This window comes from Fukomys damarensis, unplaced genomic scaffold (assembly GCF_012274545.1).
Source record: "Fukomys damarensis isolate Sample0158 unplaced genomic scaffold, DMR_v1.0_HiC HiC_scaffold_13, whole genome shotgun sequence".
In the NCBI taxonomy this organism is placed as follows: Eukaryota; Metazoa; Chordata; class Mammalia; order Rodentia; family Bathyergidae; genus Fukomys; species Fukomys damarensis.
Genome location: NW_022900925.1, coordinates 10,937,956 through 10,953,408, shown reverse-complemented (window position 1 = coordinate 10,953,408; position 15,453 = coordinate 10,937,956). Strand labels below are relative to the sequence as shown.

General features: G+C 47.2%; 2 protein-coding genes across 2 annotated transcripts; one reads left to right on the top strand and one right to left on the bottom strand.

The window, feature by feature from the left end:
- Positions 1-6: 6 nt before the first annotated feature.
- On the top strand, positions 7-2,747 carry Slc25a11 (solute carrier family 25 member 11). Its single transcript, XM_010605796.3, has 8 exons — positions 7-120; positions 716-868; positions 952-1,158; positions 1,339-1,429; positions 1,513-1,603; positions 1,691-1,790; positions 1,868-1,919; positions 2,050-2,747. Exons 1-8 carry the CDS (start codon positions 26-28, stop codon positions 2,203-2,205), a joined length of 945 nt encoding a protein of 314 aa, XP_010604098.1. The 5' UTR covers positions 7-25; the 3' UTR covers positions 2,206-2,747.
- A 1,918-nt stretch (positions 2,748-4,665) lies between these two features.
- Gp1ba (glycoprotein Ib platelet subunit alpha) lies at positions 4,666-7,235 on the bottom strand. Its single transcript, XM_010605794.3, has 2 exons — positions 7,168-7,235; positions 4,666-6,949 (listed from the first exon to the last, which is right to left on the bottom strand). The coding sequence occupies exon 2, from the start codon at positions 6,941-6,943 to the stop codon at positions 4,925-4,927; it is 2,019 nt and encodes a 672-aa protein (XP_010604096.1). The 5' UTR covers positions 6,944-6,949; positions 7,168-7,235; the 3' UTR covers positions 4,666-4,924.
- Between the last annotated feature and the right edge of the window lie 8,218 nt (positions 7,236-15,453).

The window sequence follows — 15,453 nt, the reverse complement described above, 5'->3', positions numbered from 1 at the left end:
CGGAGCCGAAAGCCATTGAGTGGCAATGGCGGCGACGGCGAGTCCAGGGGCCGGCGGGATGGACGGGAAGCCCCGTACCTCCCCTAAGTCCGTCAAGTTCCTGTTTGGGGGCCTGGCCGGGTAAGCTCAGGCCCCAGGGATGGGAAAGGAGGAAGGGACGGGCGCGAGGAATTGGGCCGTGCTCTTCTCTAGGTCTCTAGCAGTGACCTGAGCCGGCACGAGGTCAGCGTGATCCCCAGCGTATTGCGAGGTTCTTGATTGGCTTCCAGGATCTTTTTATCTATTACAGGGCCTCTACTGGGCTGCATGCAGGGTCATTGCTTAACCCTCATTGGACTGAGTTTCCCAGCCTGCTGCTTGGCTCTTTGCCTGACTGTATGAGTTTCCAGGTTATCAAGTGGTTTCCCACAGGACTACTTGGAGTCCCAGGTCATGGATGTTCCCTTCCTGCCCACACTGAGTCAGACTGCACGCCATCCTTGCTCGACCCCCATGGAGCTACTTGGAAGCACTTTCACTGTATACCTCCTACTGGATGAGTGTACTTTTCAGACATGTTGCTCTTGGTGCTCCCAAAGTCTTCTACACACCACCATCAACCTCCTGCCATCCTTAACCACAAGGCAGGCCCTGACCTTTGTAACTGCTCCCAGGCACCAGTAGGCATTATTTGATCTAGAACACGACCTTTGATTCCACTTTTGCCTTCCTCTAGGATGGGAGCTACAGTTTTTGTGCAGCCCTTGGATCTGGTGAAGAACCGGATGCAGCTGAGTGGAGAAGGGGCCAAGACAAGAGAGTACAAGACCAGCTTCCATGCCCTCACCAGCATCCTGAAGGCAGAAGGGCTAAGGGGCATTTATACCGGGTATTGGGGCCTCAGGTTGGGGGGACAGTGGGGCTTGGCAGATCCAGACCTTGGCCTGACATACTGACCCCTTTGCTTGCCAGGCTGTCCGCTGGCCTGTTGCGCCAAGCAACCTATACTACTACTCGCCTTGGCATCTATACTGTGCTGTTTGAGCGCCTGACTGGGGCTGATGGTACACCCCCTGGCTTTCTGCTGAAGGCCTTGATTGGCATGACTGCAGGTGCAACTGGTGCGTTTGTGGGGACACCAGCTGAGGTGGCTCTTATCCGCATGACTGCCGATGGCCGGTGAGTTCCAGGTCAAAGCCTAACCCCACCCCCATTCCTGGAATCTAGAATGAAAGATCAGTTTTTTTGTTTATTTTCCCCCCAGATTTAGAGCAGGGCGTTTACCTGTTCATGCCTTTCTTTGCTTCTGTGGACAGTGTGAATTATCCTGATCTTGGCTTGTCTTTGCCCTCCCACTAGGCTTCCAGCTGACCAGCGCCGTGGCTACAAAAATGTGTTTAATGCCCTGATTCGAATTGCTCAGGAAGAAGGAGTTCCCACACTATGGCGGGTAAGAAAAGGGGCTTGAGATTTGAGGGTTGTGGGATCTGATCTCTGGTATTTCTCACTCTTCCTCCACCCCTCCACCTCCAGGGCTGCATCCCTACCATGGCTCGGGCTGTTGTTGTTAATGCTGCCCAGCTCGCCTCATACTCTCAATCCAAGCAGTTCTTACTGGATTCAGGTGAGGCTCAGAGCTAGGTCCTCAGCTCCCAGTTTGGCCCAGTCCACCTCTGAGTTGACCACCCCTGCCTTACACCCCTCCCCCCAGGCTACTTCTCTGATAATATCCTGTGCCACTTCTGTGCCAGCATGATCAGTGGCCTCGTCACCACTGCCGCCTCCATGCCTGTGGACATTGTCAAGACACGGTGAGTGCAGGCCTGGATCTGGAGAGCTGTGGGAAGGTACACTTCTGTCTTTCATGTCCCTGTGTCTTCTCTTTCAGGATTCAGAACATGCGAATGATTGATGGGAAGCCAGAATACAAGAATGGGCTGGTGAGGAAGCTGGTCTGGGGATGGCTTAAGTGTTGGATACCCTGGGAGGTGGATAAGGGCAGCTGGGTAAAGTGGACAGGGCTGTAGAGGCCAGGTCCTAGCCCCAGCACCCTACTTGCTGTCTGTCTAGGATGTGCTGGTGAAGGTCGTCCGCTATGAGGGGTTCTTCAGCCTATGGAAGGGCTTCACACCGTACTATGCCCGCCTGGGCCCCCACACTGTCCTCACCTTCATCTTCTTGGAGCAGATGAACAAGGCCTACAAGCGTCTCTTCCTCAGTGGCTGAGGTAGCAAGGTGCCTGGAGCCAGTGTGCTAGGGCCCTCAGTCACCCACTGCTCCGATAGTCACTGCAGCCCTCACCCCAGGGGCCTGGACTCTGCTGCCCCAGACCCCTCTATTTATTTCCCTGCCACAGTGTGGTTTTCTCCTTTGTGGTAAAGGACTTCAGTCTGTTCTACCCCCTGGTTCAGCTTGTCCTGCTTCTGATGCCTGATTCTTATGACAGCTCTATCCCTCATCATTCCCTGGGGAGCTGGGAAACTCCCTATCTCCTCTTGGGTATTAGTTTCAGGACACAAGGGACAGCAGAAGATTCCCCTTGTCACTGGGGAAACCAAGGCAGAGCTGAAGGGACAGGAGAAAGCAAAAGCTATCAAGATGATCAAAGGGTCCACAGTGGGAAGATGTGGCCCTTCCTCCCCCTCACTGAGGACTTAATAAATTGGATTGATGACACAACCCCCAGATCCGGACAGTTGTGGGGCTCAGAAAGGGGAGGAGACTGGACAAAGAAGCAGATGTCTCTGGAGAAAAGAAAACTGGAGTTTTTTTTAAGAAAAAAATATTAAAGGGCCAGAGATGTAGCTCAGTGGCACCGTGCTTACCTGGCAAGCACAAGGTCCTGAGTTAAATCCCTGGTTCCACCAAAAGAAAAAAAGATATTAAGGGACTATATAGTTTTATGGAAATTATATGTAAATCACTCAGGGCAAAGAAATTAATACTCTGACCTTGTGTGTTGCTTCCAAGCCACTTGCCCAAGAATGCAGTGGATACACAAATCATGTCACATAATCCTTTGGAAAGGCCTCTGGGATCTAGTGACTACTTCAGCAGCTAAAGCTGGTGGGGGTGTGGGAGGATGATTTGTGGGTTCAGAGCCAGGGGTGAAATGGGTAGGGAGGCAGCGGGTATGGGGTGGACATGGGAACCAAACCCAAAACTTGAGGAAAGGTAGGGTATTGGCCAGAAACCTGGGCTGGCTGGAGAACATGTCTGCCTTAGCTATTTTTTTGCAAAGTATGATTCTTAGGCCTTGCTTCAAGGAGCCTACAAGCCTCTTGGAGCATAAAGGGACATGGAAAGGTCAAACCAGGGGGAGTGCTGGGCAGTTTGAGGGCTGTGTGCCAGGCCAGGGAAGAGGCTGGCAGCAGGTGAGAGCTATCCCCTTGGCAGAGCCTTGTGAACAGGGGGTGGAGCTCAACATCCTGGTGCCCCTAAGGCAACCTCCCTTTTTACCCCTCCATGCCCATTGTCCTGGGGCATGGTGGCTGCTGTGCAACACTTGAAGCCTGCACCTTGGCCTTAAGGAATTTCAAATCTAGCAGGAAGATTGGGAAACGAGCTGTAACAGTAGACTCTTACAAGGTAATTTGGAACCCTTGGCCTATCTAGGAGAAGGGACTTGCACGTAGCAGTCAAACAGGTTGGGAAGAAGAGCAGGGACAGAACTGGCTAGGGTGAGGGCAGTAGCTCAGAGGAGAAACACGGCTGGGGGCTGGTGATCTATTAAGCATTTGCAGTGGCTTAAGCACTGAAGACAGCTTGTTAGATGGCAGGGAAATCCTCAGTTGCTAAACAAAAGTTTGTCCTGGGGATGGGGGTGTACTTCATGTATGAAGCATTGGGTTGATCAGTACCATAAAAGAAAAGTTTAAAGCCAGAGAGAGACCAGATTCTCAGCAGATTACTAAGACCTCTCCCATACCCATCTTCAGGAGGGAGTCTTGGAGCCAAAAAGACCAAGCTTTCACCCCCATTCCCTGAATTATTCTGAAGCCCAAGATTGGCCTGAGGATTGGGCAGGAGAGGAGGTTTCACCAGTGTGGTTAGGGAATGGCAGAATCAATAGAACGTGAGAAGAGTCCCATATGCCTGCGTCCTGGCTCAAGTGCTGGAAACCCAAGATTTCAGTTAAACCCACCACGCAATGACACATTGCCAGACCCCCACTGTCTCCCTGTTCCACTGACCTGGGCAATGAGGAGAGTGTGTTTCTGAGACTGGGGGTACAAACAGGTATCCACATTCATGCCAGGGCTCCAGGCTGCAGGCAAGTAGGTTTCCGCAGTGTCACCCAACTCCAGGGGCCTACTGTTCTGCCCTGGACCTGATGCTTAAAGTGGCCTGGTGGGTTGCCATTCCTGCAGGAAAGGAGCCGACCCAGGCAGAGGAACTATAGGCTATGATTGGAGGTTTGCTGGAACCACAGTGAGGGCAGGTGGGACCTTGGGAGTTCTCGTGACAGGTGCCCTAGTCTCTTCTCCAAAGGAAATTTTTCTTTTTAAAGCTTTTTTTATTGTACAAATATACAGTTACGATAGAAAGCTAGGAAATGCCAAGCAGAGAGGAAGTTTCATATTATGCTCAAAGAATACATTCTGAAATTTTTCTTATATGTACATGTGCATGTGGGAGCCATGTACTAGTCTATTAGCTTTAATCACCCCCCCCAATAAATGAAGACCTGAGGAAAAAAAAAAAAAAACTTCCCGAATATGATGGCAACCCACCAAGGAGCTTAGCTCTATGACCCAACTCCATCACCTTTACCCCTCCTGCTTTGTGGGAGCTGGGATTGTGTTCCTGAATGTGAAAGGAAGCCTTCAGGTAACAGAAAAGTAAATTAAGACCTTGTGATTCTGTGTGTCTTACACTCACCCCAGTTCGATCCCAGCAGGACAACCCATACAAGCCTCTCAAGGGTCCCCCAAACCTCTCACCTTCAGAGGCTGTGGCCAGAGTACCTAATGCCCACTGTGCCCAGCAGATCCTGCCCACGACCTTGACTCAGGATGGAAGGCCGCCGTCCTGCTACCAGAGGCCCCACACGGCCATTAGGCCTTACCCACAAGAAAAGGCTAGAACGGAAAGTAGGAAGCGATCCTTGAAAGAAGAGCAACCAGGCCCGAGGCATGGTTATCTGCCTTCCTCTCTGTACCTCCAGGTGTGTGGTGTGAGTGGCTGTGGTCAGGGTCACAGAATGACCAGAGACCAGGGTATGTGGTTTCACATGCCAAACCCAAGTTAGCAGTAGGATGAGCACCACAGAGGCAAACAGGAGCCAGAGGAGACCCAGGAGATAGAAGCCAAGAGGGAGGAGACAGCAAAAGTCAGGGTTGAGAAAAGGATCATTTCTGGAGCTGTCAAGATTCCCTTGAGCTACTCCTTGCACCTTTAAGAAGTTGAGAGATTCTGGAGTGACGGCTGTGATAGATTCTAAGAAACTAGAGAATAAGGTAGTCTCTGTGTTAAAAGGTAGTTCTGTAATGGGTTCTGGGTTGGTCCAAGTTGTGGATTCTGAGGTAATCCAAGTTGTGCTGGGCTCAGGGCTCGTCCAGGTTGTGCTGGGCTCTGAGAAATTTACAGTTTTAAGTTCTGGAGTGGTAGATTCTCGGATAGTTGAGGTTGAGGTGGGCTGTAGGGTAGTTAAGGCTGTAAGTTCTAGAGCAGTTGAGGTTGTAGGTTCTGAGGTGTTCAGGATTGTAGTGGTAGATTTTGGAGTGGTCCGGGTTGTGGTAGCTTCTGGGGTGGTTGGACTTGTGGTTGGCTCTGCAGTTGTCAAAGTTGTGGTAGGTTCTGGAATAGTCCGGGTTGTGGTAGGTTCAGTAGTAGGTTTGGGCATTTTGGAGAATGTGGTGGATTCTGTGGTCATCAGGAATGTGGAAGAATCTGGGCTCCGTGTAGTTGGGAAGGTGGCCTGTTCCTTAGTGGATTCGTGTGGCATTTTTTTGTCCAGAGGAGAGGTAGCTTCTGAATGGAGCAGGCCCCAGTGGGTTGTATGGGCTTTGGTGTTGGTAGAGAATTTGACCACAGCCCTTGTGGCAGGTACCATTCCATCTTCAGGGGCTGTATCATATTCATCGTAGTCTATGTGATTATTATCACCAAGGGTGGGGCACTCCTTGCCTAGATATGTGTAGACAGGTATTTTGCCCAAATTGATACATAGCACACTGGCTACATTGGGGGTCATAGCCTTGACATCCTCACCCTCCTTCCATAAGTAGACATTATTTTTATTGTCCTGAAGCCAGCGTTGGAAATAGAGGATCTCACAATCACAATGCCATAAGTTGCTATGAAGAAAAACAAAAGGCAGGAGGAGATCACCAAAGAAACCCTTTGATATTGTGCGTAACCAGTTACTTTGGAGGAAGAGGGTGTCAAGCTCCTCCAACCCATTCAGGAGCCCAGGGGGCAGTTCATTCAGCTGGTTATTAGCTAGATTGAGCTTCTTCAGCTGGGATGTGGATACCAGGAGTCCAGGGGGCAGAGTCTTCAGCTTGTTACCTTGCAGGGAGAGCTCATGGAGTTGGCTCAGGCCAGCCAGGGCATCAGGAGACAATGAAGTCAACTGGTTGAATGAGACATCCAGAGTATTGAGCACAGGCATCACCTGCCCTAGAGAGGGCAGTGTTTTCAGTTTATTGTGGGATATATCCAGGGTCTTCAGAGAGGGCAAAATAGCATCAGTCTGCAGCCAGGTCAGCTCATTATGATCCAAGTACAGCTGAGTGAGATGAGTGAAAGGCACCAGGGGTTTCATGAAGAAATTGACAAGGTTGTTCTTACCCAGGTGGAGGATGGCTGTGTCTGCTCGCAAGTCTGTAGGCAGCCCTTTCAGGTTCATGTTCTCACAGTTCTCACTCACCAGGTTGCCCACGACCTCAATCTCAGTCTCACAGATGAGAGAGGGGTATAAGGGGCTTGGCAGCATAAGCAGCAAGAGGAGGAGAGGCATGGGGACCTGTGGATAAGGGGATCTTGAGTGGACACCCCACCAGCTCCTGCCATGATTCCCCCAGGCCCCATCCCCTCACCCCAGTATCTCCCAGATTCCACGACCTTCCTGCTCTCTCCTCTCCCACCCTGACACCCAAAGCCTAAACTACTAGCTGCAGACTTTTGGCTCTTACTCCTCCATCAGACCTTCCCCCTCCCAGCCTCAGCCCCAGCCCCACTTACAGGCAGGGAGAAAGACCTCCAAGGGCACAAAGTTTCTTCCAGGCTGTGACTTTGTCCTTCCCCTTCCTGGCTCCAGAGAAGGCTAGGCCAGCGACAGGAAGGGGATGGGAATGGGAATGGGGAGGAAATGCCAGCCTGATAGGGACTCCTGTGACCCAGGGAATTGGCTTGCTCTGAGATATAACCCTTATCACCTCCCTCCACAACCGTCCTGAACCCTTGTTTTTGACTCTATTTTCTCTCCCTTTCCTTCCACGCTGGGGAGATCTTGGGTGGACTCCAACCACCACTCTTGTCCAGCTTTTTAAAACCTATGCAGATGCCACCCCTGCCCTCTTCCCAACTATATTCTCTGAGTTGCCTAATTTTAATTCTCTCCTTTCTTACCTCCTGCCTTCTCTCCCCACCATAAGCTGATTCCCACCCCTGCTACTTTATTGTCTTGATTTTTGCAAAGGTCACTAGTGCCCTCTGTTCCCCTACATCCTATGGATACTTCTGTAATATAATATTAGTTGAGTTTTGCAGCCCAGGGCTCCCTCTTTTGGAGCACTCACTCCTTGGGACTCTTCTTTAGCTTCCGTGACTAGTGACAGTGATGGTCTTAATTTTCTTCTTACCTGTCTGGTTGGTCCTTCTTGGTCTCCTTTATGAATTTCTCTTCCTCCTCCTCTCCTGAGCAGTTAACCTGCCCCAGATCCTATTCTTTCTTAGGCCCCCTTTATTCTTTTAAGGTACTAGGGATTGAACCCAGGACTTTCACACTGAGTTACACTCCTTGGACTGTTTTACTTTTTATGTTCCTAAGTTGCTGAGGCCTGAACTTGCAATCCTCCTGCCTCAGCCTCCCAAGCTGCTCAGATTACAGGTATGTGCCACCATGCCCAGATTCTTTATTTCTTATGCCCCATAACTACCTGAGATCTTCTTCATACATTCCCTTTCTTTTACCCACCACCTCTACGCCAGTGTTTCTCAGATCTTTATCCCTATCCAGACCCGTCTCCTGAGACTTAGAAACACACATCCAACTGGCTGTTGGACTTCTCTCCCTGGATTTCCCACAAACACAAAAACATCTCCAAAGATGAGCTCATCATCCAGGCAACTTCTTCTCTTTAATTGTTCAGCCTGGTGAACGATATCACCATCCACTCACTTACCTAACCATTCTATCAATGCAAAGTCCTTGACAACCATCCCTACTCCTTACCCCTCTTTCATCCCCACACCCAGTATGTCACCAAGTCCTGATTTTTATCTCTGGTCTCTTAAATCTACTCTCCATCCCCACCTCATTCAAGACAACATATTTTCTCCATTGCCTCACTACAGTAGTCTCCTCATTGGTCTCTCAATTTTCTGATTTCCTTCTATCCACTTTCCACTTTAGTGTTTTTCTGAACTGAAAATTTGCTCAGCTTCCACTGAATTCACCATGGCACATAGCTCTCAGGAGGGAATCTAAAGTTCATAACATGGTCTTCGAGACCCTGTGTGATCTGACCCTTGCCTACCTGTCTGGCTCCACCTTTTACTACTGTACCTTCTGTGATCTCTTCCTGTGCCTGGGTTTCTCTTCACTCCTTACTACCTTCTATCCAACTCTTACTTATCTGGCAAGTTCCAGCTCAGACTTTCTTCCTCTAGGAAGTCTGACTTCTAAGATCACCTTCAGTGTCCACTTCAGAAATCCAGCCACTCGGGCCAGGGATTTAGCTCAGTGGCATCTCATCTGCCTCAGAAGCACAAGGTCCTGAGTTTGATCCCTGGTACTGGGGGGGAAAAAAATCCAGCCACTGCATCACTTTGGGCCACTGCACCTTCTCATGATGAATATGCCCTGGCTACTGCCCCCAGAAGGGGTACAATGGAGCCACATGAGCCTGCCCCTGTCTGCATGCAGCATGGCTGCTGACTGGATGGGGGAGGGGGGGACCCTTGGGTCTGATGAATTAATTCATGGCCATTTAATGTGTCAGCTGAAAAAAAACTATTGGGAAATTTGGAGAAAGTGAGGCAGTGAGCATCAGGAAGTCAGGAACGAGGTTGCATAGGGAAGACATGATGTTGACTAAGGACCCTGAGGCTGTTGGGTTTTATTTTTGTTTTTGGTACTGGGGAACTGAACCCAAGATCTTTGCACCGAGCAACAGCCCCAGCCAATTTTTAAAATTTGAGACAAGTTTCAAGAAGTTGCCCAAGCAGGGCTTGAACTTGCAATCCTTCCAGAGTGTTGGTATTGCAGGTGTGTGAGCCACCACACCTGGCGAGGCTGTTGATTTTTACTGCATTGGTATCAGAATTTTCAGTGGTAAATAAGAAAATATTCTGGCCAGGTGTGATGGCTCACAGCTATAATCCCAGAATGTGGGAGGCTGAGGCAAGAAGGTCTCTGTGAGTTCAAGGCCAGCATGGGCTATGCAGTGGGACCCTGTCTCAAAAGATAATGCTGGAGGGGCCAGGGATTTAGCTCAGTGGTTCTGCCGCCTGCCTTGCAAGCACAAGAATCTGAGTTCGATCCCCAGTACCAAAAAAAAAAAAAAAAAAGCTGGATAATTTAGGCTCAAAAAAATTATTAAAAATACCTTTTCTGGAGCCAGGTGCAGTAGCATGTGTCTATAATCTCAGCTACTTGGGATGCCGAGTCAGGAAGATCACTTGAGCCTACAAGTTCAAGACCAATGTGGGCAACATCATGAGACGGTCTCAAATGAACAAACAAGCAAACAAACTATTGACTCCTCTGGAGACTTCTAGGCTGGAGAACCCAGTATGGAACCACATAGCCAGGAAGAGTGACCAGAACCAGGCTGTAGAACCAGTTGGGTGAGCATAGCTGCTCATGCTGCGAGATGAGGTCATTGAAGCTTGCACTGCCACTGAGCCAGGAACTCAGTGTTAACTCAGCCTTCTCTACTGCAGAGAGAAATCCCGCTGTGTTTCTAGTCCTCTGTGATACCACTTTTTTTTTGAGACAGGGTCTCATTATATAGTTCAGGCTGGCCCCAAACTCAAAAGGATTCTCCTGCCTCAGCCTCCCCAGCCTGTGATTATAGGCACCTTGGTACCACACCCAGCTGTGACTTCTAACTCAAGTCTGAATGAGTCCGCTTGGTCATGTGTCTGTGACCCAGCTGCAAGAAGTCTAGGAAGGCAAATACCTGGCATTTCTGAAGTATGTTCTGCTTGTCCAAAGATTCTGAAGTGGAAAAATTTTCTAAACATGGAAGAGACTCACAGCCAGGTGCCGTGACACACACCTGTAATGCCAGCTGCTCAGGAGAGTCACAATTTGAAGCCAATCTGGGCAACTTTGTGAGACCCCATCTCAAAATTTAAAAGGGCTGGAGATGTATGTATCTCAGTGGTAAAGCACTCTTGGGCTTGATCCCCAGTATGGGGGTGGGGGTGGGGAGACAGAGGAGGAGGAGGAGGAGGAAGGGGCAAGAAGGAAAGGGAAAGGAAGCGGAGGGAAGAGAGAGGAAAGGAAGGAAGAAGAAGGGAGGGAGGGAAAATAAGCCAGAACCTAGTAAAGTGGTCTTCGGAGTGTGTAACACTGCAGTCCAGCCAGCAGCAAGGTCCGAGTGGTCCAGTTCCTCTGGACCCTTGCGGGTCGTTGTGTCATCAGCACTGCGGATGCTCTGGCACACTTCTAGCGACACACTGTTATGGCTTTAATTTGAAGGTCCCTAGTAAATGATTATGCTACGTGCCTTTTCAAGCCTTTATTTGTTCTCTGTATGTCACTTTGGTACAGTTTCTCTTTGTGTCTTTTGCTCATGTTCTAGTTGGATTCTTTATTTTGACTGTTGATTTTGGAGCCTTCTTTTTTAAAGATACTATATCTTTACTGAATATGTGGTTTGCATATATTTTCTCCCAGTCAAGTCATTTATCTTTTCATCCTTTTAAGGGTCTTATTTTTCAGAACAAAAGTTTTAAATTTTGACTAAGTTCAATCTATCAATTTCTGCTTTTATGGATTATCTTTTGGTGTCAACTCTAACTCTGCCTAGATTTTCTCCAATGCTTTTTTATAAAACTTTATCATTCTGTGTTTTGCTTTTAAAATCAAAAGTTTTTGTCATTGCTGCAGTTTGCTGTATACTTGCAAAAACTATCTTCTGAACTGCCTGCCTCTGTATCTTTATGATAAATCATTTGGCTATGATTGTGTACAACCCTTTCTGGATTTTCCATCGTGTTCCACTGATATGTGTGTCTATCCTTCCATCAGTACCAGACTGTCTTGATTACTTTAGCTATACAGTTTTGAAATTTAGTAAGTTGAATCCTCCCATCTTACTCTTCTTTTTTTTCCCTTCTTTATTTTTATTTATTTATTTGATTTTATTTTTATTGTTGCAGTACTGGGGATTGAACCCAGAGCCTTCACTCTGAGCTGCATCCCAGCCTTTTCTTGTTTTTTGTTTTAAAGGTCCGCTAAGTTGCCCAGATGGGCTCGAAATTGCCATCCTTCTGCCTTAAGCCTCTCAGAGTACTGAGATTTTAGGCTTGCACCATCAGGCCTAGCTACTTTAAACTTTCCATTTTGTTCTTCTGTATATCTTCTGCTTCTTTGCTGTGGTGCACATGTGCGTGCACGTGTGTGTGTGTGTGTGTGTGTGTGTTTGAGACAGGGTCTTGCTATGTAGTTCAGGCTGGCCTCACTGTGTGGCCCAGGCTGACTTTGAATGTATAGGGATCCTCCTGCCTTGGCCCTTCAAGTGCTAGGATCACAGATGTGTACCACCATGCCGGCATATGCTGTGGCTTTATTTTGGGTTTTTGTCCTACAGATTGAATCCAATACCATGCATCCCATAACTTCTTGTTATCATGCTGATTTTAAATATTTAAAAAATAATTCTAATGTCTCTTTTTCTGGGTGTTGATATATATTCATCATTTTAAAATTCAGTTTAAGGGGCCGGGGATTTAGCTCAATCGTTCTGCCACCTGCCTCGCAAGTGCAAGGTCCTGAGTTTGATCCCTGGTACCAAAAACAAACAAACAAACAAACAATAAAATTCAATTTAAGATCTTTCTGGTAAAAGGCATGGAGGTACATGCTTGTAATCCCAGCACTCAGGAAGCTGAGGCAGGAAAATCACTGTGAGTTCAAGGCCAGCCTGAACTACCTAGTGAGACGACTCCACAAAACAAAACAAACACCTTCTGGCTAAGGTGGATGATTTTCAGTGGACATTTTTATATTATCTTATGAGATTCCAATTCTATTTAAGCCTTTTGTTTTTGCCGGTTTTCTCTGGTACTGCTCTAGCAGGGAAAGATGAGGGACTGCCTTTTATTGCCAGGCAGAGATAGAAGTTTAGCTTCCACTGGGCATGGCAGTGCATAACTGAAGTCCTAGCACTGGGGAAGTTGAGGCAGGGGGACTGCTTGAGCTTAAGACTCCAGCCCAGGCAACACAGCAAGCCCCAGTCACTTAAGAAGGATGAGAAAGAGAAAGAGAAGGAGGAGAGGGAAGATCCCAGTCAGGATTAAGGAGTCTCTGCGGGTGGAATGGAATGCTTCTATTCAGTGTTTGTATGGAAAACCACTAAGCCATCACTGTTATCTACCTGGGGTCTCTTAGATTCTAAACATGGGTGTTCTCTCAGCAGGGCTGTCTGAACGTCAGTGGCTTTAGCTCTGTACCAGTTCCAGGAAGGAAGTTGCACTTTGATCTCTCTAGGCTAGGTTAATTACTGTATTATAAATTCCCACAGCACCCTGCCAAAGCTTTTACAAAACTCTGTTTTAATGTCTGTCTGTCCCTTTAATAGCAAATTTGGGGACAGTTGGTACTCAGAAACCCAGCCCATGCTATGCATGGGAGAGGGTGTGTGTGTGCTCTATGAATTGAGGGAAGACTGAAAACAGTAAGCACCTCCTTCAGCTACTGTATGTCTTGTGTCTTATTTTTTTGTACTTTCTCTAGTGTCATTTTATTATAATTTAACAGTGATTCTGCCAAAATACCATTTTCTCATTTGTTGAAAATATGACACTCACCGGTCATGGTAGTGCAGGCACTCAGGAGGCTGAGGCAGGAGGGTCACTTTGAGTTCAAGGCCAGCCTGAACTATATAGTGAGACTCTATCTCAAAAAAAAAAAAAAAAAGAAGAAGTAATGAAAGAAAGCAACTATGGCACCCCTCCCCGTTTTGTGGTGCTAGGAATAAAATGCAGGGCCTCAACCATGCTAGGCAAGCACTATACCACTGAGCAACATCCCTGAGCCTGAAAAAATGTCTCTTTTGGAGAATGAACCACCCCTGCGGTCTTATCCAACAATGCCATCAAGCTTCTGCAACGACTGCGCTCACTGTTGTGTGCCTTGTGCATTCCTATAGCTCCAGGGCCTAGTATAGAACCACTGAGCTATATCCCAACCCCCTGGAAATTGGTTTTGTTTTGTTTTTTGGTACCAGGGATTGAACTTGGGACCTTGTGCTTGGCAGGTGGTGACACCACTGAGCTAAATCCCCAGCCCAGGAAGCTTTCTTTGTTTTTGCTATAGAAATTGTTAATAAATGTTATGTATCTAAATCTATCAATTTTTGCTCTTATGGCTTGCAGTTTTGACAACCCATTTAAGAAAATCCCATCCCAAGCTCACAAAGACTCTCCTACATTCTCTTCTATTTGATGTGTAGCTTTACCTTTCACGCTAAAGTCTTTAAGTCATCTGAAGTTCACTTTTGTGTATGATTTGAGAGAGGGGAACATCTTTATTTTCTTTTTCTCCACAGTGTCAGGCAGTTGTTCAGTCTGTCTGCTAATCTGAACTTTCCCCACTGATATTGTGTTGCTTTTGTCCTCCCTCTCGTGAGCTTCCCTATATGCATGGGATGAGCTCTTTATCCCGCTTTCTTGTTTGGTCGGTTACTATTATCCAGCTAAACTTTCATTTCCTTCAGTATGAGGGTTGAACCCAAAAATGTTCTGTCAAACACTTTGGTGTGGGGATTGAACCCAGGGCCTTGCACGTAAGAGGCAAGTGCTGTATTACTAAACTACATCCTTTTTTTTTTTCAAGACAGGGTCTCACTATGTAGCCCAGGCTGGCCTTGAACTCAAGGGGATCCTCCTGCCTCTGCCTTGGGAGTGCTGTACCACTACACTTGGCCCCAGAACTTTTTAAACATTTATTTTGTAATAAGGTCCTACAAAGTTGCCCAGGCTGAGCCTGAACTTGTAAGTTTGTGACCCTCCTTCCTGCCTTGGCCTCAGGGGTAACTGAGGTTTTAGGTACATGCTCCCACGGCAGGCTCACATTGTTCTAGTTGTTGGTTTTTAAAAATTGTTTGTTTGTTATGGCTTTTGTTGTATTTTGTTTGTTTGTTTTTGGGTACCAGGGATCGAACTTGGGTCCTTGTGCTTTTGAGGTAGGCGGTGGAACCACTGAGCCAAATCCCTGCCCCCGTCTTTTTTGAGACAGGTTCTCACTATGTAGTTGAGACTGACCTGGAACTCACTATGTAGCCCAGGCTGGTCTCAAACTCACAGCAATGTTCCTGCCTCAGCCTACCTGAGTGCTGGAATTACAGGAGTGCACCACCACCCCCAACTTTTGGTATATTTTAATAGCTGGTAATTCCTTCCTCTTTTATTTTTTTAAAAATTGACATAGCTATTCATGGAGCCTTATATTTTCATATTATAAATAAGTTTATTAAATCTCTAAACATTTATAAATATTATTTTTGGGAGAATAGAAATCTTTATAATATGAATCTCTCCATCTAAATACAGACCTCTCCATTTATTATATATATATTTTTTTATTTTTAATTTTTAATTTTTTTTGTATCGGGAATTGAACTCAGGACCTTGTGCTTGCCAGGCAGGCACAGTGCTACTGAGCTACATCCCTGGCCAATTAGATCTTTTCATTTATACAAACTCAGCTGTCAGATTAGATAATTTTCTTTTCAATAGCCTTTCACATTTGGTTGGCCTATACAGTATTGCATTTCAGGTTTTCACATTTCTCTTCTTTTCTTTTTTTTGGGGGGGTTGGTTAGGTACCAGGGATCAAACTCAGGACCTTGTGCTTGCCAGGGAGGCATGGTGCCACTAAGCTACATCCTGTCCCCCACATTTATTTTTGTAAGTGAACAGGGCCTATTTTTTGTGGGGGGTAATGGGGATTGAACTTGGGTCCTTGTGCTTGCAAGGCAGGCCACCGAACCACTGAACTAAATCCCCGGCCTGTATTTTCATTTTTTATACTGTCAGCTGAAGTAAAACCTTTATGAAATTAGTTGGCCTGTC